Source organism: Castanea sativa, chromosome 2 (genome assembly GCF_040712315.1).
Source record: "Castanea sativa cultivar Marrone di Chiusa Pesio chromosome 2, ASM4071231v1".
Taxonomy (NCBI): domain Eukaryota; kingdom Viridiplantae; phylum Streptophyta; class Magnoliopsida; order Fagales; family Fagaceae; genus Castanea; species Castanea sativa.
Genome location: NC_134014.1, coordinates 2,125,765 through 2,153,520, shown reverse-complemented (window position 1 = coordinate 2,153,520; position 27,756 = coordinate 2,125,765). Strand labels below are relative to the sequence as shown.

Genomic DNA, 27,756 nt, shown 5'->3' with positions numbered 1-27,756 from the left:
AATATTGAGGATTTAAAAAGAAAATGTTATCTAATTGTGGATTTTCACAATTCACATCTAATAAAAAGATAATTAGATAAATGAGAAGTTTGAAGTTTGTATTTAGTTTTTTTTTTAATTTTTTATTTAAAATAGTGTGTGAACTAACTAAAACCATCTCCATCTAAATCCTCATTAACTCAAAAGATTAAAGATGGGCACAAAACCAACCCGGTTACAGGGACAGACCCATTGGGCCAGGTTATGCGCTACTATGTTATACTCCCAATGTATATACATTTCAATATTCTATTTTTCTAGCCTCAAAACAATGTCTTCATACTAACCTGTAGAGCCTCACAATTACCACGGAGATTAAGGGTCAATTTAGTTGTGTTGCATAAACAATAAAAACGTATTTTTACAACATTTTTTCACCCACGTATATTTTTATAACACTTTTTTACCCACGTATATTTTTATAACACTTTTTCACTCATACGTATTTCTACAATATTTAAACAATATTACTAAAATAATATTATTAAACGGAACCTAAATCTTCAACACCAGTAAACAGGCCTGAGAAGCATTATTTATAGGACATTAGCATTTAACAATATGGCACATGCCTCGAGTGTGGGTGAGGATTTTAGCATGGGGTAACCGTGTGGAGTTCATGGCTGAAATGAAAACGAAAGCCACCAACTTTTGGTGTTAACACTTGTCCCGATATTGGAGGCCAAAAATCGAAAACGTTTGTTTACGTACACTGTTTCTTTAATGAATTGTGACAGCCACATCTGACCACCCCAGAAAAAATTTAATTAATTTGAGCCATGGGGGTTGAGCCATTGACATCTGCATTAAACAAAAGGGCGAATATTGGACCTGAAGGACCAAGACATTCGGAGGGTATTTGGTACACAATTTTAAATAACAATTTTTAGTTTTTAAACAATATTTTATATATTTTTATACATTTTTTTACCCACATATATTTTTAAAAAAACTTTTTAAACTTAAAAATTGTTATTTAAACATATATACCAAACGAGCCTTAAGAGTAAGTTTAATTTTTAGCTTTTATGTACAGCTTTTTAACACTTCATTTTTTTCGGTCTTTTTTTACTTTTTCAAATTTTTTCAAAATACAAGTATATTTTAACATATTTTCGACAAAAAATTTTCAACAAAAGCTAGATAAGCTATTCTCAAATGTTTCTCCAAAAAAAAAAAAACTGTTCCCAGACAGACCCATTTAAATTCCTAAATGATGCAACATACTCTCTCTCTCTCTCTCTCGGAAAAAGGTAGTCCTAACATAGACAGTAATCACAGGACTAGAAACAATCCTACATCACAAAATAAGAAACCTTGATTGCATTCAACAACATAATGAACTCGCTACAAGATTAGTCCTCACCTCAACTCCGAGTAGTGAAACCTTGATTGCATTCAACAACATAATGAACTTGCTACAAGATTAGTCCTCACCTCAACTCAGAGTAGTGAACAGAGGAACGAAAACAAGAAAAATTAATCGATCAGTGATAGTCAAACAACATATCTCAGATAGCAAGCAAGTTAGCTAAACTAATTAGAGAGTGCGATGATGCAGAAGAGCACCTAACCTCGATATGCAAATACAAGCTCAGCTAGCACATGAGACGTGCCCACAGCTAAGCTACACAAGAACATCAAGCAAAAGATATGCTTATATTTGCCAAAATAATTCCCTAGAACTCTTGAATTTAGGAAAAAAAAAAAAAAGAGGAACCCTATCTAACTATGTTATTGAAGAGCTCAAGCAGGCACCACAGAAATGCTCCCTGATCAACTCTAACTTGTCTTACAGGTATTCGCAATCCAGATCATCTCTCAAGTTCTGCACCAAAAAAAGAATGTCTCTCAAGGTCATAGCAACAGCAGCGATCAACTTGAAATTATCATTTCAAACACAATAAAATGTGGAAATATCATTTCAAACTCAAAAAAGGGGGACATACATCGTAATATTTACAAACTCTCATTTATAAGCTATAGAAGAGCAAAAGGCTAAAAATTTTGCTAAGGGCTTGAAGTATATTATTGGAGGGTGATGCGCCTAGCCTAGGATAAGGAGGATGCAAACATTCAGAAATCAATTACACTTCATTTCAACATCTTCACTTTCCTTGTTAGAATCAGGAATATCCCTTGGAAGGAGGCCAAGGAGAGGCAAAGGCAACAATGAGCTGAGATTGCAAAGTATTATCAATGTGGCTAAGTTGTCAAAACTGTCTTTCGTAATCCCAAAGACCTGGGTCAGACCAGCACCTATTAGCCCCCCAACAACGCTTCCTCCATTTGATATAGACATTAGTGTTGCAAAAAGTGTGGCTTCCATTCCCTCGGGACATAATCTTGCTGCTAACACAAGAACGGGCATGAAAGAAGCCTGCAATAAATTTACAATTAGTTTCATACTAGAATCAGCAGGATCAATGTGCAAAACAAGGGACAAAACAGTTTTTTTTTTTTTTTTTTGCGCTAAATGATTCTAAGGGAAAAAAGAAAGGAAAAAAAAAGAGAGAGGCATGGACAAGATCCATTAGAAGTAATAAATGGTTGAGCAGAAAACAATGGTACTGAAAAAGAACATATATCATCTCATGCATGTGGCTACATTAGATTCATCATATCAAACATAGAACCTATGTTATAGTCTATTCCTTAAAGGAACCATGTATGTCTTTGGATAGAACTTTCTAACTTCCCTGGGATTCTATTTATTTAAGGTAAAAGTACCGACAACTTTGAACTTTTATGATTTTATCTAGTTATACCAACCCCCCTGAACTAATTTTTTTTTAGCCAATATAAGTCTTCAAATATCAAGAAGTAGTAACTAGCTCCTACCAAGCTAGCATTGGTTCCCAAGGCCTAATGAGATCCATGATGTCCTAAGTTCAAAACTACTAATTAGCCTCTTAAGACCACCCCCCAAAGAATTTCTTGTTGAAATTATCTGGTGTGTGTGGGACGGGACACTACACACACCTAATGGAATAGTACAGTACTCAAGAAGCGCAGGAAACCCACGTTAGCCACACACACACAAAAAAAAAAAAAAAAAAAAAGAAGAAGAAGAAGAAGACAAAACTAGCTCATTTAGGTCAACACTCCGTCCAAATTGATAATAATGATTTACCATGTGCTAGTCTCACAAGGCATGTGAGAAAATATAAAGAAAAAAATGGAGGGGAAAAAAGAGTTGTCAACAAGAAAAAGGAAGTAATCAAGAGCGTATTCAAAGCCACTCTCTCTCAAAACCTAGTTGCCCCATTAGAGGATCGAAGATGGATTCAAACAAGTAATTCCCACCTAGCAAGATCCTCATGAACAGTGAGATTTCAGATCCGGGTACAACTGATTTCATACCCGTTACCTGTGAATTTAATGTTCTTGAAACACAGTGCAGAGAAACTTGGCATTAATGCCAGGAACAACAATAAAAGGCCTTAGAGCTAGTCATTGCTTAGAAATATAGCTATAAGCTTGTTTTGGGTGCCCAGAGAAAGTGGGACTTGTATGGACGAGAACTTTGAATGAGAGACTTGTATGGACAAGAACTAATTGAATGAGAGCATGAGTTGCTGCAGAGATGGAAGGCCGAAAAGAAGGGCTGGTATGGAGCCATTAAGTCAGTTGTGACTCAAATTGATTACTTGCAAACAAACCCATAATTCGGAACCTCTCAGGGATTGTTGTTCCTTCTAAGCTGTTGTCTCTTATTGCAATTTGAGCCAAGGAAGGCAGGAAAGTCAACAAGATTCTAGTGCAACTAAATAAAATATCAAGAGTTGTTAGTGCATTTTACTCTTTATTTAATTATTAATCTATATATTTAGATCCAAAACTATCTCCAACAAGATTTAAACCAAACAACCCAAATATGCATTAAACATTTCGTCAAGGAAACTAAAAGACCTTCCTAGTAAGCAGTGACCGGAGCCAGGCAAGTCTCCAGCCATTATGCTATGGAAACTACTGCCTTCCAAATTAAGGAAAGTCAAATGCATACTTTAGGACAGTCACAGCAAGAGTTAACACAAAAAATGGTTTTCACCAAATGTGCAGCAAAGTAAAACGGCACAAATAGAAACATGTACATCACCTGACCAAGAACTGTTAAAATCAAAGAATCCCCGATAGCAAACCACTCATCACTTATACCAAACTTCCGATTCAAACCAGTTACAAGAAAAACCTGACCAAAAACCAACAATAGAAAAACAACAATTAAAAAAAGGACGAAAAAAATCATTGGGCATACTTGAACAAAAATGTACATCATCTCAAATAACCTTAGAAGTAAACCTGAGTCATCCCAAGAGCTGAACCGAAAATGGTTGTTACAAGAAAAATCTTATGTAGTGGAACATTCTTTAGGAATCCATTATAAAGTCCAACACCGAGCAGTGATGCCACTGAAGTAACAAGCTTCACACGGCCTAAAAATTCTGGGGTGAAACCAAGCTTATTTGTGCTGTGACAAATTTAAAATGTCAATAGATGAATAAGATTATTGCAGATTCAATGTAAATGCTAAAGCTGAAAGGTTACAAATAGTAATGAAAGACATTCACAAATTGGACATACGTAAAGTAGAACATGGCAGAGTCTGACTGCGGTGTTGCCTGCCACAGAAATATAAACAAAGTAGGAAGAAGTACACTGCGCTGCCTGACAGCATCCCACAACTGAATTATGCTCTGCTTTGAACCTTCAATAAAGCTAAGACTGGCCAAAGGAAGATTTGTTCCCCTTGTTGGACCACGCACAGGCTGTTCTCTTACAAGAACAGCAACTGCAGAAGTAATCAATGGTAGCAAAGCCGTGATTCCAAAAACAAACCTGAGAAATTAAAATTGTAACCAAAATGATTGCTTTGGATCATTATCAGTCATAGGAAATTATCTACATACACAATCGACCTTAGGTACCTTACACCATAAGCATCCACCAGGGAGCCACTAAAATAGGCACTCACAATTCCACCAAAAGCTGAGGATCCCCAACATAAAGACTGGAGTGATCCTGACATGCTTTGTGACTCACCACGAGCCCTTTCTACAACCATGGAATCTACAACCTACAATGTACTTCAGTTTTTGACATAATTTGTAAAGTATGCCACAAAAATGAATAGTGAGACACCCAAAATCAAGCAAAAAAATTTCCTTGTCTATCTTTGACATTAGATGGAAGTCAAACATCCAATAGAGATGGACGTCCTAAGGGAAACCAATTAATATACTTTGTCACATGTTATTTAGACATCAATGCAAGCCTTCATTTACAAGGTAAAAGTCCTGGGCTTGCTGCTTTCCTGTGACCTATTCTGTAATGGTAAGATCTTCGGCAAAATGCTCCCAAGACTAGCAATAAGGATAGGGTTTTGGAAATTATGGATTGGTAGGATTGTGGTAATAATTTATCCAGAAATACAGGAATTTTTGTCTTTTTGGTTGTTAGAGTGGTCATAGCTTGTAGGCAGTTACTTTCCAACTTTATAAGTTATTACAGATGATCTCAGTCCAGGCCTTGCCTTTGTTCTCTGAGGATTTGGGGTAGCATATCATTAATAGCAAGTGCAGGTGCTAGGTTCACACGTAGAGGGAAATGTTTTAAGGCACTGTAGATGCAATGACATCTCCATCTAAGAAATTTCTATATGTAAACCCTTGGCTTCCAACAATGAAAAACTGAAAAATATGTGAACCCTACATTATGGTAGCAAATATTTGTAAAGCTCGATATGCAATTCATAAGAATATATAGCTTGCATAACACACAATCATTCATTAACAATAACTAACGTCGCAGCGTTTTATAAGGGATACTTACAACATCAGAGAAGGCAACAGAAAGTGATCCTAGAAGTATGCAGAAAGCAGCATCATACTTGCTGTCAACAAAGCTGGCCATCAAACTCCATGAGAGTGCACCAAGAAGTCCTGATAGAATGAGGTATGACCTTCTTCGGTAACCGAAAAGTGGAACAGAATCACTGCAGTAACCAATCAATTCCTCAAATGAAATACAGACAAAAATACATACACTTCCTAGATAACCGGAAAGAAAATTGGGGAGAGATATAAGATAGACGGTCGCACCTAATAAACCCATATAGAGGTTTGATAAGCCATGGTAATGCAGAAAAACCAGATATGACAGCTGTCTAGTCAACCACATATACTTTGTCAGTGCTCTCAATAAAAAATAAAAATAAATTAACTAGTTAGCTTAAAGAAAAGATAAAGTTTCCTCGCATACATTTCTAACCTTTAAAAGAATGCTGTATAAACAGAATTTATTTTTTTTTTTAAAGTATAAGCAGAAAGCCTCTGAGAACATTGGTCATAATATTACATCATTGGAAAGGGTCATGAGTTACTCTTTGCAGTCACACCATTAAAGGAAGGAACAATGCGTAAGTTAGATATCTAATCTAAAATTCCTAAGATGATCAACAGAACTAATCAAAATCACATACCTCTGCAGGATCTAGATGCAAATCGTCCTTTAAGTAAAAATTGACAGCAAGCCTTGCAAGGCCTAATACACCTTGCACAAAATAAACCATAGCAACTGCAACATTATCTGGGGATAAATCCACCCCAAAGCATTTTATAGCACCCATTTGATATTTGTTCTTGCGGGCAGTTTTACTAGAAGAGGATGTCTCTCCTTCCACATCTGTTGCTAACATATCCCCTTTTCCTGCACCTGCATAAAGCATGCATATAAAATATTAGACAAACACAGGATAGGGGCCATGAACCAGGACACATCACCCAAATATATTTTTTTTAAGAATTAGAAAGTAAGAATGAAGGAGCAAGAAATAAGGGCAGAGGAGGAAGCATTGAAGCCAAAACTATATCCTCAGATAACACCTTGGTGTGTTTCTTGATATGGGGAAAAAGACTAAAATGCCACTCCTGGTCAAGATTAGTTTCTGAAAGCTAGAAAATAATCAATAAGGTTCAACCAAGGAGGCCCTCAACCTCAATCAACTCAAGTATTTAATTCAAAAAATATACCACCCAGTCTCCAAGTTAAGTTCCAATAAGCTTAAAGATGCCCAAAAGTATTCAATCAAAGAATTCCCCAGCACAATGAGCACTCCAAATTAACACATGTAACACCTATTTTCAGCTTAAATTTCTCAAAGCTTGAAAATTAATAACGGTACATGAGCATTAGCCATCCTAGCTAGTAAACTTTTCTGCCCTCCAAAAATAGAAGTGTTAATAATGTCTATAGGGTTCAAAAGATGGGAGAGAATTGCCTCCCACTGTTTAGCCTGTATACCCAACAGACCTCCAACATAAGAAAAAGACCAAATCAACAAAATAATATAGGTGTTGAATAAAAGAGTCACTGGCCCCAGTCAACCTCATTTAAGTTACAAAGCTAAAATTATAATTTCTAAAAATTACTTTTTCTTTTTAATAAACACTTGTTTCTCATTGGTCTTCAACCCAATACCTCACCTATACCTGCAAAAAAAAATGCTATTGGAGTCAGAGCTCACTGGATAAGACTTTCAACTTGCTTGGAGACCTAATTCCCCATTGTGCTTCAGCAACTCTGTGGTAGAGTGGTCAGTTGTTAACTGTCCAGTCGTAGGTTTGAATCCTACTTGGGGAGATTTGATTCATTCTGAATTCTTTTATTTGGGAGGGTTCCATATATCTCCTTATTTAGGAATTTAGTAGAAAGGAATGAATTGGCAAGGAGGGAATGCCAATTCCATTCCATTCATTTACATGCATTTTGTCTAACAAATCCATTATCACTATTACTTAAGAAATTAATAAGAAGTTACATTGTTATCCTCAATTCTTTCAGCCTATTTAGGAGGGAAATGGGCGGAAAGAAATGGAATGGAAAGAATCTTTTAAGAATATTCCTTCAATTCCCTTGTTTTGGAGTTTAAGTAGGAGGGAACCAAAAGAACATTCCTTTGTTTGGAATTTTAAATAAAAGGGAATGGATGGCTAGGAAGAAACACTCATTCCTTCCTTTTCCTAAATAGCCCATTTTTTCGTTCTCCCAAGATTGAAGGAAATTGGAGAGAATGAAATGGAGTTTAATGAAATTTTCTAAAATGTCCATAATTCCCGTTTATCTTTCACAATTTTTTTTGTAATACCCCCCCCTTACTATTTGCCTCATTCTACCTAATGATACATCTTTTTTTTTTCCCTACCTCTTAATTTTTGTAATCGGATCTTGCTGTCTTACACAAAATGAGCTATAATTTTCAGTCATCATCATGATCAGTTTGCCTTTTGTATAGTCCCAAATTTTTGGAGTTGGCCATAGATCCTTAACCTTTTTTCTTAGCTAAGGTGGGTGTCTAGAGCTCACAGAGCACCTAACTAATCCCTTCGGTATGTCACGTGTGTTGTCCCTTGTCCCAAACACACCAGGTAATTATAGGAAGGAATCCTTTGGGAGTGATCCCAAGATGCTGAATAAAATTTTTGAACCTAAAAACTCATAAATCTCATGAGGCATTGGGAACCACTAGACCAGCCCTTTGGGGTTAGAAATCTTTTTTGCCACTCTATTTTATTCTATTTGAAGTCGCATTCTCTCTGACTTCCTTAACTGACAAGTCATTTTTTACTACTTGTACTAAAGTTAATTTTTGGTTTTCCTCTAGCTTTTTCTTTCCCCAAACCTAAATCCACTCACCCATTTTTACTAGTACATTAATAGTTCTCTTCTAAATATGACCAAACAATCTCAAGTTACTATCCCTCTTTTTTCCTACTAATCATTTAAAAATAATAAAAATATTGAAACAAATGATAACATTTTATATTGTTTTTTATTATTAAAGGAGAGATATAATAGGTATGTTTTTATAAAATTATTCCTTTTCATTCTCTCTCGTGATATTCCCAAAGAAAGTTACTTACATTCCATTTCTTCCAAAACATCCAAACAAGACAATTTAATTCCATACATTTTCCACCAAGAGCCTGTAACTCAACTGACAATGGACACATCATTCAAATCCCATTCCCCCAACTATCGAATTATCAACAAAAAAAAAAAAAGATTCCATTTCTTTTCCTTCCTTGATAATGCACTCATTCCATTCCTTTTATGAAGTTTCAAACAAAGCCTAAAACAAAAACAAATATAATTACTAATCAACATACTCATAGTTATGTATTTATGTCTTTTCCTTCCCTTCAAACACACTAGAAAGCATACACACACTCCATCCTATTCCTTCGTGAACTTCCAAGCACAGTGTTAGTGTCACTGTGACATCAATTTCGTTATCAATTCAAAATCTTCATGCATTCACAACCTAAACCAATCAGCTCCAATTGCATCATCATCATCATCATCATCAAAATTAAACATTAAAAAAAAAAAATCCTCTTGTCTATGCCTACGCGGCTACACTCCCAACCACAATTTCCAAGACCCCATAATTTTCTCAGCAACCAAACACAACCCAAATCGGTAAAAATAAAAAAAACGTACGTACCGGTTCTGGAATCCAAAAGTGGACCCTGGTCTTCATTGTCCCACCGGTGAGACGGCGCCGGCGGCATCGGAACGGCGACCGACATGTCCCTCTCCGGCAGCTTCCGTCTCCTCCGTCGAGTCCGAGAGAGCAGAGGTGGTGAGATTGGGTAAAAGGAAATGAAGGACAAAATTGGGTTTTGGAATTGAAAGGGTACGATTGAGACTATTGAAGAAGAAGAAGAAAAAGTCGACGGTTTTGCCATTTCTTTCTTTTATAAAGGAGGAGCAAAAATACTAAAATAGTAACTGAATTTTATTTTTAAAATTTTTTTATTCGGCCAAAAAAAGATATTTATAATTTATATGTTTGGTAATGTGTTTTTAATTTGTTTAATTTGGTTTTTAGATTTGATTTCTTTTCATTATTTTTATTTTATTTTTTATTTTAGTTTATCTATCAATCTTTCTCTCCTTTCATTTTCGTTTGTGAGGATAAAGTTACTCAAATTACCATTTTAAGCTAGTTTTTATTGGAAAACTTGTGGGGGTGATAGGTCCAAGAATACATATCTATGTATTTATTAGGTCAGAGACCCAATCCGAGGAAGTTAAATAATCTGAGGATAGGAAAATATCTTCTCAAGAATTCGTGTTAGTAAGTAAAGAGGTAAAAGTTTGATCAAGATCATCCGAGAATGTGGTCCGAGGAGAAATACTTCCTCAGCTGAGCAAAGCTGAGGTCGGAAGGTGCAGTCTGCCACCCAAATGCAACGTTCTAGGAGATCTTGTAGATAAGGATAACCTCGTGAGAATATAGGGCAAAGAAAAACTATGAAATATCTAAGAGAAAGTTACTATCACCGCATTGAATGCATTGTAGCTAACTCTCCAGCCGCATTAATGAGGAAGTGATGCCTGAGTATCACTGTTCAGCCTTACAGCTACTTCCAAAGGTTTCAGGAAGGTACTAGTGGAACAAGTATCCAAACCAACAATTTGATCCATATGTGGAAGCTAGGGAGAGGAGAAAGGCTGGTATAAAAAGGAGAGGAGACACTCAGGATAGGGAGATCGGGAAGAAGGAAAGAAAAACACTTTAGACTGAGGAATAATATTTGTAATCTGTTATTAAGTGAGGGATACATATAAAGAAGAGTTAACCTACTTGGATTGAGTCCAATGATGATTTACCTTACATAAACTTGTTTCTATTGTGATCTTGGCCCATTATAATTGATATACAAATTTGTTAGAACCTAAATTTCAAATCCACTCTCTACAAATTCATTGTATTGGGCTATTTGGGCTTATTCCCTCCCTATATTGGGTTTAGGTACAAATTGTATCCTTACAACCTTTTATGATTTTTTTTGCTTTTTTTCTATATTTGGTAATATAAAAAAATTCAAAAAATTTTATTTTTGGTCAATGGAAAATCATATTTCGCAAATATATAATTTATTTTTTAAAAATTGTTTTTGGCTAAAATATTTTGGAAAAAAATTTTATCTCGCGACATGTTAAATAAAGGAAGTTAAAAATCAATATAAATACTATTGAATACAATTCTATATCATTTTGAGGTGACTATTAAATTTAAATTAGATAATTTTTCAAAAAGTATCTCATTTTCTAAATAACATTAATACCAAAACAAATCGTAGGGTAATTTTATTTTAATTTTGGTTTAGAAACAACTTTATCAAATTTTTTATTGTCAAACACCTCATTTGAGTAATAATTATTCAAAACTCAAAAATTAATATTTACATTTTTTTGGCAAAAGGGAATATAATTAAACAAAACTATAGATTACAAAGTCTAGCGTGTAGGAAATACGCAAAGCATTCGAAAATAATACAAAATAGAGAAAGGGAGTTTGAGTACAAAGTAAAGCTATCACTACAAAGAGACCCTTCCTTTGCCAAAAAGTCCCTTGGTTCCTTTCCTGGAAGATTCAGTGGATGTGGACAGGGACAAAGCCACTGTTGGACTAAATTTTTAAAAAAAAAAAATTATTATTATATATATATATATATATGTATTAATTTTAGCAATTTTGTTTCATAAAATTACATTTTGCTCTCTTAAACAATATCACTGATTTTAAAAATAAATAATGTTATACTCACAAATTTTTTTACAACACTTTTATAAATTAACTGTTTTGGATAGGGACAAAGCCACTGTTGGACTAATTAAAAAAAAAAAAAATATATATATATATATACACACTAATTTTAGCAATTTTATTTCATAAAATTACATCTTACTCCCCTTAAACAATATCATTGATGCTTAAAAAAAAATAATGCTATACTCACCAATTTTTTTACAAACTATTTTAATAACAAATTCTTATTAATTTACATATAAACTTACTATTTTTATTATTTTTTTACTTTAGTAACTGCTTCCCATTTATAAAGTTGTGAGTTATTACCAACTTTTACCATCAAACAAAAACGTTGCTATTATCTAATCAAATCAACTGCGTATCAAACTTTGGTAGTGATCAAAGTATGCAACCGTGGCACAATGTGAGAGGTGAGTCGAAGAACAAAGAAATGTGGAATGGCATGCATCGTCCCTTCAAAAATCAACGAGTGAAAATCTCGAACCATTTGGGCCGTAAACTCACAGCGGGTGGAAAGTTCTGATGAGCCTAAAGTCGTGCCACGTCCATTACGTACGTACCGACACCCATTTGTCGACAACTGAGCCCGAGTCAATCAATGACCTTTCAAGAACACATGATGCCTATTGTAACAAAAAAACAAAACTCTACCATAATATGCGAGACGTGGATCCTAAATATCCACTGCTCGGCTTGCTGATCCTCCGACACTCTCTCTATATATATCACTCTCTGGGACCAAACATAAGTGCCACAACCACTTACTACTTCATTTTCTATTACGTACCTAGTTCCTACTTGATCACTCATAGCCTATTAGTGAGTTCCATATATAAAAGCTCTTTGATAATGGCAGCCTCATCTGCAATGCAATCCATCTTGGCAAGCCCTTTGACCCGTGTAGTTTCAAACAGGTCTACTAGGGTAAACCAGTTTCTAACTATTCCCACTAGTTATGTGTCACCTGTGCCAAGAAATACTAGCAGCATGCGAGTGCGTTGCATGGCAAAGGTAATGAAATGCTACCTCATCGTGAAAAAAAGAAAAAAAGAAAAAGAAAAAAGATTTCCTACCTCTCCTTCTGGGTTTCTTTCTTTCTTTCTTTCTTTCTTTCTTCTTCTGGTTTCGGTCTACTACCTGACTACCTCTTCTTTGGTTTTTGTTTTTTGAACAACAAAAGCAATTCTTTATTTTGTGGTGTTTGTGAGCCCCGCGTAATACTCGTTTCCTTACAAGCTCTTTTGTTTTGTCCACTTGAATTTAATTAAAAAAAAAAATTCTTTGTTTTGTTTTTGTGAACCTCACGTGACTCATAATAAAAAGGAAACTTTCAGCGTTTTAATTCCAGTCACTAAAATTAGAAAAACCATACGACTATAAAAAAATTTTACAACTTTTTGTCACATCATTATGAGAGAGTGTGATTGATGAAAAAAATATTATGGTCTAATATTTGATTGATGGTTAACCACATAATTTGCCATGTCAGAGTTATGATAAAAAAGTTGTGAAATAATTATGATCCTACAACTAATCTTAAAATTAACATCTAGTTTTGTCTTCTTCTTTTTTCCTTTCATATTATTACCCTCATTATATTCTATGTATAATTGTACTAATAGTTGTTGTTGTTGTTGAATTGATATTTGAGATTAAAGATAACCTATTAGTTGAAATATTTACTTATAACTTTAAAACCTTTAATAATTTATTACATGGATTTTTTTTATCAATAATAAAAAATAAAAAAAAATATATATATATAAAATAGTGGTAAGCCCGAAACGTACGAGAAAATAAGCCAGTACTGAAATATTATTCCGTTCTAATGAACAAACCGAAACGGGTCCGAAACGATATTTATAACATTGATGAAATCTATGCATCATGATATTTTTATTCTTATTTTTGTGGAAAATTCAAAATCTGATAGAAATAATTTAACATTCATATTATTATGATATGCTAATTGATTTATAAGTAAAGTTCATGACCGTGCGATTCTTTGTCTTTGCACTTTGCAGAAAGAGCACCCAGAGTTTGTGACAATTTCAACACCCAAGGTAACTACCCTGAACCCAGAGACACTTCACCTCTTTTTTCTCTCTTTTTTTTTCTTTTTTTTTTCCCCCTCATTAAGCCTAGATATACAATAACAATATTTCTTGAAGATCCATTTTTTTTACCAATTTGTTTAAGCACACAAAGTTATTCATTAATTTTTTTCACAACTTACTTAGCAAATTATAATTAGAGCAAAATTATTTTCACATAATTTTATTATTAATCCAAATTTAATTATGCACAACTTAAAATATGTCACTTTGATTTTGTGAAATTTTTGTCTGTTAATTTTATTCATTTTTTTACTTTTTGAGTAATACTAGAGATACAATTATAACTAGTAATATAACTTGTTCCGATGAAAGTAATATAATTCTTACTTGTTTCTACTAAATAATCATACTTTTATTAAGCTCCAAGCAAAGTAAGTCATGTCAACCTTTATGGAAAATTGTTAATAGTTATGTACGTGTATAACATTAGTTAAGAGTATTTTTTGACGGGTGCTTCACAGTGATTGACAGGTCAGCACAAACTTCTTAGACTTGTTGGCATTCAGTGGGGCTGCACCAGAGAGGATCAATGGCAGACTAGCAATGATAGGCTTTGTTTCTGCAATGGTAGTGGAGTTATCCAGTGGCGAGAATGTGTTTGCCCAGATATCAAATGGTGGAATCCCATGGTTCTTAGGAACTAGCATTGTGCTTACTCTTGCATCTCTGATTCCTTTGTTTAAGGGAATCAGCGTGGAGTCCAAGTCAGAGGGGGTGATGACCTCAGATGCTGAGATGTGGAATGGGAGGTTTGCCATGTTGGGTTTGGTTGCTCTAGCCCTCACCGAGTATGTTAAGGGTGGAACCCTTATTTAGGTCTCTGATGTACTGACTAGGCCAACTTGTGTAAATGAATATTGAATTTCCATGTAATTTGGAAAGCAAATTATGTAATCTATTTTTCAGTAAATTAGATTTCAATTTTATAAAGGATTAAAAACTTATAAACAAACAAGTTTATCAAAATTAGCGGTCCTCTCTAAATATGTTTATCTACTCTCGTTGCTGCCATAACACAGAAAGATTTGAAAATTTTAAGCTCTAAGATTCACATTAATATTTCAATTTATATTCCTCGTGGCTTGTAGAGTGGATCTGCAATAGAACAAAGTGAATAAAATGTGTGTTGTATTAGATGATAATTAGTTAATTACAAGCCTTTCATAGTAGATATTTTATATTTATAACTACCTCAAAGCGAAACTATGACCTCATAACATGAAATATGTTGACTTTTAGTGGTGCAAGTACGATCCACGTACGTAATACAATAGGACTTAATGCAAACATAATATTTGCAAACTTGCATGCATGATACAAATTACAATTTCAAGCTAATTCTCGATGGAAATTTTTTTGTGAAAATAATTTTTCGTGTTTTTTTATATTTATAAGTAACATAAAAATAATAATTCAAAAGAAAATTATCTTTGACTAATGAAAAATATTATTAAAAATATGATTTATTTTTTAGAGACAGTTTTCAACTAAATTTTTTTGAAAAACAACTTTATTTCACGCCAATACTAAATAAAAAAAAAAGTTAAAAAACAAATGAAACCTTTTAAAAATAACTCTATTTCATTTTGAGGCCACTACCAAATATAACGAAATGAGATAGTTTTTCAAAAAAAAAAAAACTCATTTTTAGATTACATTAATGTCAAAACAAACATAGCATAATTTTATTGTCACTTGACTTCATTTGAGTAATAACTATTCAAAACTCAAAAATAAATACTTACTACTCTCATGACTAATTGATATATTCTATATATATATATATATATATATATATATTTTTATATATATGTGTGTGTGTGTGTGTGTGTGTGTCAAAGCTATTGCTATGTTAGATCACTTATGTAATTATTCACTCAATTTTGAGTGTTATCTATCTATCTAGGTGGTTCAATGTTTATGTATTACAAATTTACATAGTCATCAATTCTAAGTCTATTACAGTCAAAATGGCCAAAATATTTGTTTCATGCAATAAATTGAAACAACTAATCATTTTCTTAAATCTCGACTCAAATTTCAATTTATTTTGACCGAGACCCATTCTCAAACCTTTTTTTTTTTTTGTTCCTTCTATTTATACCTTTATTAGTTTCTATTTCTAATATTGGGAAAAAAAATTTATCTCACGGCATGCTAAATAAAAGAAGTTAAGAGTCAATATAAGTACCATTGAATACACTTCTATCTCATTTTAAGGCCACTATTAAATTTAAATGAGATAATTTTCCAAAGAGTATCTCATTTTCTATATAGCATTAATACCAAAACAAATCGTAGCATAATTTTATTTTAATTTTGGTTTAGAAACAATTTTATCAAATTTTTTATTGGCAAACACCTCATTTGAGTAATAATTATTCAAAAGCTCAAAAATTAATATTTACATTTTTTGGCAAAAGGGAATATAATTAAACAAAACTACAAATTACAAAGTCTAGCGTGCATGAAATACCCAAGGCATTCGAAAATAATAGGTACAAAATAGAGAAAGGGAGGTGTGAGTACAAAATTAGCTATCAGTACTAAAGATTAAAGAAGTCCGCTTGGTTCCTTTCCTCGAAGATGCACTGGATGTGGACAGGGACAAAGCCACTGTTGAACTAATTTTTTTAAAAAAAAAAAAATTATATATATGTGTACTAATTTTGGCAATTTTATTTTATAAAACTACATTTTGCTCCCCTTAAATAATATTATTGATTTTTTTTTTTAAATAATGCTATACTCACAAACTTTTTTACAATATTTTTACAAACTGTTTTGATAGCAAATTTTTATTGGTTCGCATTTGGGCCTACCACTTTCATCATTTTTATACTTACCAATAACTATTTATTACATCAACAAGTTATAAAAAAAGTTTGTAACTCTAACATTTTCCTTATTTTAGTGAGCATAAAAAAATTTATAGATCTAAAATCTTAAACAAAATATACCAGCCTAAAAAATAAAAATTAGGAATAAAAGTTTGAAACCACCGTACACAACCGATAGCAAAGCCGCTTCCCCTAAGTCAAAGTTCTGGCTCCATCATTGGATGTGGGTTTTCTCAAGAAACTGGAGGAATCATATATCAAAGCACTACAAGGGTGAGATTAATTAGTTAAGGCATCATGCTATGTAAGGATTGTGGCCATAACTTTTGCATCTTGTTCAACGATGAGTTTCTTGATATTATTCTTTGCTAAAACCAAACCTTCATGAATACCCCAAAGTTCAGCAATCATGGCTAGTCTTTTAAAATTAAAGAGTTAAGATATGACTCTCTCATCTTTTGTTGTAAAGGTTTCGATAGCTTACGTGGAGAAAAATGAAATTTTGTGCAAATTTTTTAGACGAAAACAATAATTTAACCTAAGATGTGTTAGCTTAAGTATCCCATAACATTCAAACTACTACTCCATCATGCACAAAATATATAACATATTTTCTAATAAAATTAAAAAAATAATTGTAACATATCTCGTTATCATCAAAATTGGCTACAACAGTTAAAATCGAGCCTAACTAGGAATGACAACACTATAGTAAAAGGAAATGCATTTTCATTAACATTTTAAACTATGTGTCTGTTTGGAACAACTTATTTAATTGAAATTGAAAACTTTTTGTTGAAACTGTAGAAAAAAGATTAAAAAATAAGTTGAATAGTATATTAGGACTTATGACTAGTATAAAAAAGTGCAATGAAACCTATGAATAGTAGAAAAAATAAGTTGAAAAGTTAAAATAAACTGAAAAATTCAAATCATTCCAAACGCACTTATAGACTTTTCCTATCCAACAAAAACGTTGCTATTGTCTAACCAAATCAATTGCGCATCAAACTTTGGTAGCGATCAAAGTTAAAAACCGTGGCACAATGTGAGAGGTGAGTCGAAGAACATAGAAATGTGGAATGGCATGCATCGTCCCTTCAAAAATCAACGAGTGAAAACCTCGAATCATTTGGGCCGTAAACTCACAGCGGGTGGAAAGTTCTGATGAGCCTAAAGTCGTGCCACGTCCATTACGTACGTACCGACACCCATGTCTGGACAACTGAGCCCGTGTCAATCAATGACCTTTCGAGAACACAGGATGCCTATCGTAACAAAAAAACAAACTTGAGGGGCTGTAGATAGACACTACCATAATATGCAAGACGTGGATCCTAAATATCCACTGCTCTGCTTGCTGATCCTCCGACACACTCTCTATATATATCACTCTGAGACCAAACATAAATGCCACAACCACTTACTACTTCATTTTCTACGACGTACCTAGTACCTACTTGATCACTCATAGCCTATTAGTGAGTTCCATATACAAAAGCTCTTTGGTAATAATGGCAACCTCATCTGCAATGCAATCCATCTTGGCAAGCCCTTTGACCCGTGTAGTTTCTAACAGGTCTACTAGGGTAAACCAGTTTCTAACTATTCCCACTAGTTATGTGTCACCAGTGCCAAGAAATACTAGCAGCATGCGAGTGCGTTGCATGGAAAAGGTAATGAAATGCTACCTCATCGTGAAAAATAAAAATTCCTACCTGACTACCTCTTCTTTGTTTCTTGTTTTTTGAACAACAAAATCATTTCTTTGTTTTGTGGTGTTTGTGAGCCCCACGTAATACTCATTCCTTCCAAGCTCTTTTGTTTTGTCCACTTGAATTTAATTAAAAAAAAAAAATTTCTTTGTTTTGTTTTTGGGAACCTCAAGTGACTCATAATAAAAAGGAAACTTTCGGCCTTTTAATTTCAGTCACTAGGATTATAAAAAAATTTACAATTTTTTGTCAGTGATATGATGAAAAAAATATTATGAGTTCATATCTAACTGGTGATTAACCGTTCATAGTTTACCATGTCAGAATTGTGACAAAAGAGTCATGAAATAATTATGGTCCTAGAGCTAATCTTAAAATTAACATCTAGGTTTGTCTTTTTTTTTTCCTCTCATATTATTACCCTCATTCTATTCTATATATAATTGAACTAATAGCTACTGTTGTTATTGTTGTTGTTATTATTATTATTATTGAACTGATATTTGAGATTAAAGATAACCTATTAGTTGAAATATTTACTTATAACTTTAAAACCTTTAATAATTTATTATATGAATTTTTTTATCAATAATATATATATTTATAAAATAATGGTAAGTCCGAAACAGTACGACAAAATAAACTGGTACTGAAATATTTCGTTCCAATAAACATACCGATATAGGGTCCGAAGCGATATATTCATAACATGGATGAATTCTATGCATCATGATATTTTTATTCTTATTTTTGTGGAAAATTCAAAAATTAATAGAAATAATTTAACATTCATATTATTATGATATGTTAATTGATTTATAATTAAAGTTCATGATATTACGATTCTTTGTCTTTGCACTTTGCAGAAAGAGCAACCAGAGTTTGTGACGTCGACAATTTCAACACCCAAGGTAACTACCCTTAACCCAGAGATACTTCATCTCTTTTCTTTTTCTTTTTTTTTTCACTCATTAACCCTAGATATACAAACAATATTTCTTGAAGATCCATTTTTTTACCAATTATTTTAAGCACACAAAATTATTCATTAATTTTTTTCACAACTTGCTCAACAAATTATAATTAGAGCAAAACCATTTTCACATAAATTTATTATTAATCTAAATTTAATTATGCACAACTTAAAATATGTCACTTTGATTTTGTGAAAATTTTGTCTTTTAAGTTTATTCATTTTTTTACTTTTTGAGTAATACTAGAGATACAATTATAACTAGTAATATGGCTTGTTCAGATGAAAGTAATATAATTCTTACTTGTTTCTACTAAATAATCATACTTTTATTAAGCTCCAAGCAAAGTAAGTCATGTCAACCTTTACGGAAAATGTTGTTAATAGTTATGTGTATACCATTAGTTAAGAGTATTTTTTGACTGGTGCTTCACCATGATTGACAGGTCAGCATATACTTCTTAGACTTGTTCGCATTCAGTGGGGCTGCACCAGAGAGGATCAATGGCAGACTAGCAATGATAGGCTTTGTTTCTGCAATGGCAGTAGAGTTATCCAGTGGCGAGGATGTGTTTGCCCAGATATCAAATGGTGGAATCCCATGGTTCTTAGGAACTAGTATTGTGCTCACTTTTGCATCTCTGATTCCTATGTTTAAGGGAATTAGCGTGGAGTCCAAGTCGGAGGGGGTGATGACCTCAGATGCTGAGATGTGGAATGGGAGGTTTGCCATGTTGGGTTTGGTTGCTCTTGCCCTCACCGAATATGTTAAGGGTGGAACCCTTATTTAGGTCTCTGCATGGTGTACTGACTAGGCCAACTTGTGTAAATGAATATTGAATTTCCATGTAATTTGGAAAGCAAATTATGTAATCTATTTTTCAGTAAATTAGATTTCAATTTTATCAAGGAATAAAAACTTATATACAAACGAGTTTATCAAAATTAGCGGTCCTCTCTAAATATGTTTATCTACTCTCGTTGCTGTCATAACACATAGAAAGATTGGAAAATTTTAAGCTCTAAGGTTCACATTAATATTTCAATTTATATTCCTCGTGGCTTGTAGAGTGGATCTGCAAAAGAACAAAGTGAATAAAATGTGTGTTTTATTTGATTATAATTAGTTAATTACAAGCCTTTCATAGTTATATTTATAACTACCTCGAAGCGAAACTATGACCTCATAACATGAAATATGTTGATTTTTAATGGTGCAAGTACGATTCACGTACGTAATACAATAGGACTTAATGCAGACATAATGTTTGCAAACTTGCATGCATGATACAAATTACAATTTCAAGCTAATTCTTGATGGAAATTTTTTTGTGAAAATAATTTTTCGTGTTTTTTTATATTTATAAGTAACGTAAAAATAATAATTCATAAGAAAATTATCTTTGATTAATGAAAAATATTATTAAAAATATGATTTATTTTTTAGAGATTGTTTTCAACTAGATTTTTTTGGAAAATAACTTTATTTCACGCCAATACTAAATAAAGAAAGTTAAAAAACAATATGAAAACTATTAAAAATAACTCTATCTCATTTTGAGGCCACTACCAAATATAACAAAATGAGATAATTTTTCAACAAAAAAAAAAAACTCATTTTTTAGATAACATTAATGTCAAAACAAACATACCTTAATTTCATTTTAATTTTGGTTAGAAATAAATTTTTCAAACTTTTTATTGTCAGATGACTTCATTTGAGTATAATAATTATTCAAAACTCAAAAATAAATACTTACTACTCTGATGACTAATTGATATTATATATATGTCAAAGCTATTACTACGTTAGATCACTTATGTAATTACTCACTCAAATTTGAGTGTTATCTATATATCTATCTAAGTGGTTCAATGTTTATGTATTACAAATTTACATAGTCATCAATTCTAAGTCTATTATAGTCAAAATGGCCAAAATATTTGTTTCATGTAAGAAATTGAAACAGCTAATCCTTTTGTTAAATCTCGATTCAAATTTCCATTTATTTATATCTTTATTAGTTTCTATTTCAAATATTGGGAAACCAATTTTATCTTACGCCATGCTAAATAAAGGAAGTTAAGAGTCCATATAAGTACTATTAAATACAATTCTATCTCATTTTAAGGCTACTATTAAATTTAAATGAGATAATTTTCCAAAAAGTATCTCATTTTCTAAATAACATTAATACCAAAACAAATCGTAGCATAATTTTATTTGAATTTTGGTTTAAAAACAATTTTATCAAATTTTTTATTGGCAAACACCTCATTTGAGTAATAATTATTCAAAACTCAAAAATTAATATTTACATTTTTTGGCAAAAGGGAATATAATTAAACAAAACTACAAATTACAAAGTCTAGCGTGCATGAAATACCCAAGGCATTCGAAAATAATAGGTACAAAATAGAGAAAGGGAGGTGTGAGTACAAAATTAGCTATCAGTACTAAAGATTAAAGAAGTCCGCTTGGTTCCTTTCCTCGAAGATGCACTGGATGTGGACAGGGACAAAGCCACTGTTGAACTAATTTTTAAAAAAAAAATAAATTATATATATGTGTACTAATTTTGGCAATTTTATTTTATAAAACTACATTTTGCTCCCCTTAAACAATATTATTGATTTTTTTTTTTTAAAAATAATGCTATACTCACAAACTTTTTTACAATATTTTTACAAACTATTTTGATAGCAAATTTTTATTGATTCGCATATGGGCATATCATTTTCGTCATTTTTATACTTACCAATAACTATTTATTATATCAACAATTTATAAAAAAGTTTGTAACTCTAACATTTTCCTTATTTTAGAGAGCTTAAAAAAATTTATAGATCTAAAATCTTAAACAAAATATACAAGCCTAAAAAAAAAAAAATTAGGAATCAAAGTTTGAAACCACCGCACACAGCTAATAGCAAAGCTGCTTCCCCTAAGTCAAAGTTCTGGCTCCGTCCTTGGATGTGGGTTTTCTCAAGAAACTGGAGAAATCATATATCAAAGCACTACAAGGGTGAGATTAATTAGTTAAGGCATCATGCTATGTAAGGATTGTGGCCATAACTTTTGCATCTTGTTCAACGATGAGTTTCTTGATATTATTCTTTGCTAAAACCAAACCTTCATGAATACCCCAAAGTTCAGCAATCATGGCTAGTCTTTTAAAATTAAAGAGTTAAGATATGACTCTCTCATCTTTTGTTGTAAAGGTTTCGATAGCTTACGTGGAGAAAAATGAAATTTTGTGCAAATTTTTTAGACGAAAACAATAATTTAACCTAAGATGTGTTAGCTTAAGTATCCCATAACATTCAAACTACTACTCCATCATGCACAAAATATATAACATATTTTCTAATAAAATTAAAAAAATAATTGTAACATATCTCGTTATCATCAAAATTGGCTAGGACAGTTAAAATCGAGCCTAGCTAGGAATGACAGCACTATAGTAAAAGGAAATGCATATTCATTAACATTTTAAAGTATGTGTCCGTTTGTAATAATTTATTTAGCTGAAATTGAAATTTTTTTGTCGAAACTGTAGAAAAAGAGATTAAAAAATAAGTTGAATAGTATATTAGGACTTATGACTAGTATAAAAAAGTGCAATGAAACCTATGAATAGTAGAAAAAATAAGTTGAAAAGTTAAAATAAACTGAAAAATTCAGATCATCCCAAACGCAATTATAGACTTTTCCTATCTAACAAAAACGTTGCTATTGTCTAACCAAATCAATTGCGCATCAAACTTTGGTAGCGATCAAAGTTAAAAACCGTGGCACAATGTGAGAGGTGAGTCGAAGAACATAGAAATGTGGAATGCCATGCATCGTCCCTTCAAAAATCAACGAGTGAAAACCTCGAACCATTTGGGCCGTAAACTCACAGCGGGTGGAAAGTTCTGATGAGCCTAAAGTCGTGCCACGTCCATTACGTACGTACCGACACCCATGTGTGGACAACTGAGCCCGTGTCAATCTATGACCTTTCGAGAACACAGGATGCCTATCGTAACAAAAAAAACAAACTTGAGGGGCTGTAGATAGACACTACCATAATATGCAAGACGTGGATCCTAAATATTCACTGCTCTGCTTGCTTATCCTCCGACACTCTCTCTATATATATCACTCTGAGACCAAGCATAAATGCCACAGCCACTTACTACTTCATTTTCTACTACCTAGTACCTACTTGATCACTTTAGTGAGTTCCATTTACAAAAGCTCTTTTGTAATAATGGCAGCCTCATCTGCAATGCAATCCATCTTGGCAAGCCCTTTGACCCGTGTAGTTTCAAACAGGTCTACTAGGGTAAACCAGTTTCTAACTGTTCCCACTAGTTATGTGTCACCTGTGCCAAGAAATACTAGCAGCATGCGAGTGCGTTGCATGCAAAAGGTAATGAAATGCTACCTCATCGGGAAAAAAAAAAAAAAAAAAAAAAAATTCCTAGCTCTCCTTCTGGTTTTTATGCTTTTCTTTCTTTCTTTCTTTCATTCTTTCTTCTTACTCTTGTTTCGGTCTAGCTACTACCTGACTACTTCTTCTTTGTTTTTTGTTTTTTGAACAACAAAAGCATTTCTTTGTTTTGTGGTGTTTGTGAGCCCCACGTAATACTCATTCCTTCCAAGCTCTTTTGTTTTGTCCACTTTAAAAAAAAAAAAAAAAAATTCTTTGTTTTGTTTTTGGGAACCTCAAGTGACTCATAATAAAAAGGAAACTTTCAGCCTCTTAATTCCAGTCACTAAAATTAGAAAAAGCATAGGATTATTAAAAATTTTACAACTTTTTGTCACAATTGTGATATGAGAAAGTATGATTGGTGAAAAAAATATTATGAGTTTATATTTAACTGATGGTTAACCACTCATAGTTTGCTACGTCAGAATTGTAACAAAAGAGTTGTGAAATAATTATGTTCCTAAAACTAATCTTAAAATTAACATCTAGCTAGGTTTGTCTTTTTTTTTCTTTTCTTTTTTTTCCTTTCATATCATTACTCTCATTATATTTTATATATAATTGTATATAATTGAACTAATAGCTGTTGTTATTATTATTGAACTGATATTTGAGATTAAAGATAACTTATTAGTTCAAATATTTACTTATAACTTTGAAACCTTTAATAATATATTATATGGATTTTTTTATTAATAATATATATATATATATATATATATTTATAAAATAGTGGTAAACTCGAAACAGTATAACAAAATAAGTTGGAATTAAAATATTTCGTTCCAATGGACATACTGAAATAGGGTCCGAAGCGATATATTCATAAAATGGGTGAAATCTATTCATCATGATATTTTTAATCTTATTTTTGTGAAAAATTCAAAATCTAATAGAAATAATTTAACATTCATATTATTATGATATGTTAATTGACTTATACTTAAAGTTCATGATAGTACGATTCTTTGTCTTTGCACTTTGCAGAAAGAGCAACCAGAGTTTGTGACGTCGACAATTTCAACACCCAAGGTAAGTACCCTTAACCCAGAGATACTTCATCTCTTTTTTCTCACTTTTTTTTTCTTTTTTCTTTTTTCTTTTCCCACTCATTAACCCTAGATATACAGTAACAATATTTCTTGAAGATCCATTTTTTTACCAATAAGTTTAAGCACACAAAATTATTCATTAATTTTTTTCACAACTTGCTCAAAAAATTATAATTAGAGCAAACCTATTTTCACATAAATTTATTTTTAATCTAAATTTAATTATGCAAAACTTAAAATATGTCACTTTGATTTTGTGAAAATTTTCTCTTTTAAGTTTATTCATTTTTTTACTTTTTGAGTAATACTAGAGATATAATTATAACTGGTAATATGGCTTGTTCAGATGAAAGTAATATAATTCTTACTTGTTTCTACTAAATAATCATACTTTTATTAAGCTCCAAGCAAAGTAAGTCATGTCAACCTTTATGGAAAATGTTGTTAATAGTTATGTGTATAACATTAGTTAAGAGTATTTTTTGACTGGTGCTTCACCATGATTGACAGGTCAGCATAAACTTCTTAGAGTTGTTCGCATTCAGTGGGGCTGCACCAGAGAGGATCAATGGCAGACTAGCAATGATAGGCTTTGTTTCTGCAATGGCAGTAGAGTTATCCAGTGGCGAGGATGTGTTTGCCCAGATATCAAATGGTGGAATCCCATGGTTCTTAGGAACTAGTATTGTGCTCACTTGTGCATCTCTGATTCCTATGTTTAAGGGAATTAGCGTGGAGTCCAAGTCAGAGGGGGTGATGACCTCAGATGCTGAGATGTGGAATGGGAGGTTTGCCATGTTGGGTTTGGTTGCTCTTGGCCTCACCGAATATGCTAAGGGTGGAACCCTTATTTAGGTCTCTGATGTACTGACTCAGGCCAACTTGTGTAAATGAATATTGAATTTCCATGTAATTTGGAAAGCAAATTATGTAATCTGTTTTTCAATAAATTAGATTTCAAGTTTATAAAGGAATAAACACTTATATGCAAATGAGTTTATCAAAATTAGTAGTCCTCTCTAAATATGTTTGTCTATTCTCGTCTCTAAATATGTTTGTCTATTCTCGTCGTTGCCATATATAACACGTAGAAAGATTGGAAAATTTTAATTTTAAGTTCTAAGGTTCACATTAATATTTCAATTTATATTCCTCATGGCTTGTAGAGTGGATCTGCAACAGAACAAGGTGAATAAAAGCAGTAAATAATTTATATTTATAACTACCTCTAAGCGAAGCTATGACCTCATAACATGAAATATGTTGATTTCTAGTAGTGCAAGTACGACCGACGTAATACAATAGGACTTAATGCCACATAATATTTGCAAACTTGTATGCATGATACAAATTACAATTTCAAGCTAATTCTCGATGGAATTTTTTTGTGAAAATAGTTTTTAGCAATTTTTTTTTTATATTTATAAGTAGCATAAAAATAATAATTCAAAAGAAAATTATTTTTGATCAACAAAAAATCTTATTAAAAATATGATTTATTTTTTAGAGACGGCTTTCAACTAATTTTTTTTTTGGAAAACAACTTTATTTCACACCAATACTAAATAAAGGAAGTTAATAAACAATATGAAAACTATTAAAAATAACTCTATCTCATTTTGAGGCCACTCCCAAATATAACAAAATGAGATAGTTTAAAAAAAAAAAAAACTCATTTTTTAGATAACATTAATGTCAAAACAAACATAGCATAATTTTATTTTAATTTTAATTAGAAACAAATTTCTCAAACTTTTTATTGTCACTTGACTTCATTTGAGTAATAATTATTCAAAACTCAAAAGTAAGTACTTACTACTCTCATGACTAATTGATATTATATATATGTCAAAGCTATTACTCCGTACTTTAGTTCACTTATGTAATTACTCACTCATATTTGAGTGTTATCTATCTAGGTGGTTCAATGTTTATGTATTACAAATTTACATGGTTGTCAATTTTGAGTCTCTTACAGTCAAAATGGCTAAAATATTTGTTTCATGCAATAAATTGAAACAGCTAATCCTTTTGTTAAATCTCGACTCAAATTTCAATTTATTTTGACCGAGAACCATTCTCATTTTTCCCTTCTATTTATACCTTTATTAGTTTCTATTTCTATCTTTTATTATCTTATCTCTCTTTCTCTCATGTAAAATGAATTTTATTTTATTCATGTACAAATTAATCGAAAATAAAAATACTTTGAATTCAAAGAATGGCTGGTGCATGAAAAGTTGGACCCGTATTGGTTAGGGGAGTCCTAGCTGCTGAGCTTCAAAGGCGCTTAGCCCACAGCCCGACCATACCCTTTGGGCCAAGTGAATGAGTCTTCACTTATAATGGCTATAGACCCAAAACAATGCTAATTTGGGCTCTTGTATACAGTGCAGTACTAACAGAGCTCAATGTTAAGACATGAAGATTAATAGTCTACAGAAGGAAGATTTCTTCTAATTCTCACAAAACTTCTAGCTGGAACAGCAAGAAGGTGGTGCTAACTCATATATGGATTTTGGAAACAACAGATCACTGCAACAAAAATACTATCCTAATGCATTAATTGCATAGTATCATGCACAGACACTGTCTTATTGTATCTAAACAATCCATACATATGGGTTTTAGTTCTATAGGACTCACATGGATTCCGAATAGGTCTCACATTACAGAATCTCAAACTTCATATATCTATATAAAATTTATGAGGATTATATTTATATTGACGATATAGAGAAATTAATTCTAACATGCAACATTAACCTTTTTTTTTTTTTAATGTCCAACTAAATTACCTTGTATTCACGTAGAATTTCTACCTTCATATAGTTTTAAAAAAAAGTTCTTGCAATTCTTCAATTATTAATGCATGTGTGCTAATTTTAATTTCAAATCTAATACCCCGAGTCGCTG

At 32.2% G+C, this 27,756-nt stretch overlaps 4 protein-coding genes across 4 annotated transcripts; 3 read left to right on the top strand and 1 right to left on the bottom strand.

The window, feature by feature from the left end:
- Window positions 1-1,909: 1,909 nt before the first annotated feature.
- LOC142626421 (folate-biopterin transporter 1, chloroplastic) lies at window positions 1,910-9,788 on the bottom strand. Its single transcript, XM_075800244.1, has 9 exons — window positions 9,545-9,788; window positions 6,521-6,753; window positions 6,141-6,205; window positions 5,872-6,034; window positions 4,968-5,116; window positions 4,624-4,878; window positions 4,342-4,510; window positions 4,139-4,231; window positions 1,910-2,419 (listed from the first exon to the last, which is right to left on the bottom strand). Exons 1-9 carry the CDS (start codon window positions 9,786-9,788, stop codon window positions 2,123-2,125), a joined length of 1,668 nt encoding a protein of 555 aa, XP_075656359.1. The 3' UTR covers window positions 1,910-2,122.
- A 2,632-nt stretch (window positions 9,789-12,420) lies between these two features.
- Window positions 12,421-14,623, top strand: LOC142624103 (early light-induced protein 1, chloroplastic-like). Its single transcript, XM_075797608.1, has 3 exons — window positions 12,421-12,673; window positions 13,687-13,725; window positions 14,251-14,623. Exons 1-3 carry the CDS (start codon window positions 12,512-12,514, stop codon window positions 14,593-14,595), a joined length of 546 nt encoding a protein of 181 aa, XP_075653723.1. The 5' UTR covers window positions 12,421-12,511; the 3' UTR covers window positions 14,596-14,623.
- A 3,421-nt stretch (window positions 14,624-18,044) lies between these two features.
- Window positions 18,045-20,236, top strand: LOC142624102 (early light-induced protein, chloroplastic-like). Its single transcript, XM_075797607.1, has 3 exons — window positions 18,045-18,295; window positions 19,201-19,245; window positions 19,754-20,236. The coding sequence occupies exons 1-3, from the start codon at window positions 18,134-18,136 to the stop codon at window positions 20,096-20,098; spliced, it is 552 nt and encodes a 183-aa protein (XP_075653722.1). The 5' UTR covers window positions 18,045-18,133; the 3' UTR covers window positions 20,099-20,236.
- A 3,241-nt stretch (window positions 20,237-23,477) lies between these two features.
- On the top strand, window positions 23,478-25,840 carry LOC142624179 (early light-induced protein, chloroplastic-like). Its single transcript, XM_075797711.1, has 3 exons — window positions 23,478-23,725; window positions 24,776-24,820; window positions 25,351-25,840. Exons 1-3 carry the CDS (start codon window positions 23,564-23,566, stop codon window positions 25,693-25,695), a joined length of 552 nt encoding a protein of 183 aa, XP_075653826.1. The 5' UTR covers window positions 23,478-23,563; the 3' UTR covers window positions 25,696-25,840.
- The last annotated feature ends 1,916 nt before the right edge of the window (window positions 25,841-27,756 follow it).

What these genes read in the sequence shown, in the direction of transcription:
- LOC142626421 (XM_075800244.1), bottom strand. Translation starts at nt 9,788, where the DNA reads ATGGCAAAACCGTCGACTTTTTCTTCTTCTTCTTCAATAGTCTCAATC. An exon ending in CCTCTATATGGGTTTATTAG is followed by an intron (nt 6,035 to 6,140) that starts GTGCGACCGTCT and finishes TGGTTACTGCAG; the next exon opens with TGATTCTGTTCCACTTTTCG. An exon ending in TTTTAACAGTTCTTGGTCAG is followed by an intron (nt 2,420 to 4,138) that starts GTGATGTACATG and finishes AATTTATTGCAG; the next exon opens with GCTTCTTTCATGCCCGTTCT.
- LOC142624103 (XM_075797608.1), top strand. Translation starts at nt 12,512, where the DNA reads ATGGCAGCCTCATCTGCAATGCAATCCATCTTGGCAAGCCCTTTGACC. An exon ending in GAGTGCGTTGCATGGCAAAG is followed by an intron (nt 12,674 to 13,686) that starts GTAATGAAATGC and finishes TGCACTTTGCAG; the next exon opens with AAAGAGCACCCAGAGTTTGT. An exon ending in TGACAATTTCAACACCCAAG is followed by an intron (nt 13,726 to 14,250) that starts GTAACTACCCTG and finishes AGTGATTGACAG; the next exon opens with GTCAGCACAAACTTCTTAGA.
- LOC142624102 (XM_075797607.1), top strand. Translation starts at nt 18,134, where the DNA reads ATGGCAACCTCATCTGCAATGCAATCCATCTTGGCAAGCCCTTTGACC. An exon ending in GAGTGCGTTGCATGGAAAAG is followed by an intron (nt 18,296 to 19,200) that starts GTAATGAAATGC and finishes TGCACTTTGCAG; the next exon opens with AAAGAGCAACCAGAGTTTGT. An exon ending in CGACAATTTCAACACCCAAG is followed by an intron (nt 19,246 to 19,753) that starts GTAACTACCCTT and finishes CATGATTGACAG; the next exon opens with GTCAGCATATACTTCTTAGA.
- LOC142624179 (XM_075797711.1), top strand. Translation starts at nt 23,564, where the DNA reads ATGGCAGCCTCATCTGCAATGCAATCCATCTTGGCAAGCCCTTTGACC. An exon ending in GAGTGCGTTGCATGCAAAAG is followed by an intron (nt 23,726 to 24,775) that starts GTAATGAAATGC and finishes TGCACTTTGCAG; the next exon opens with AAAGAGCAACCAGAGTTTGT. An exon ending in CGACAATTTCAACACCCAAG is followed by an intron (nt 24,821 to 25,350) that starts GTAAGTACCCTT and finishes CATGATTGACAG; the next exon opens with GTCAGCATAAACTTCTTAGA.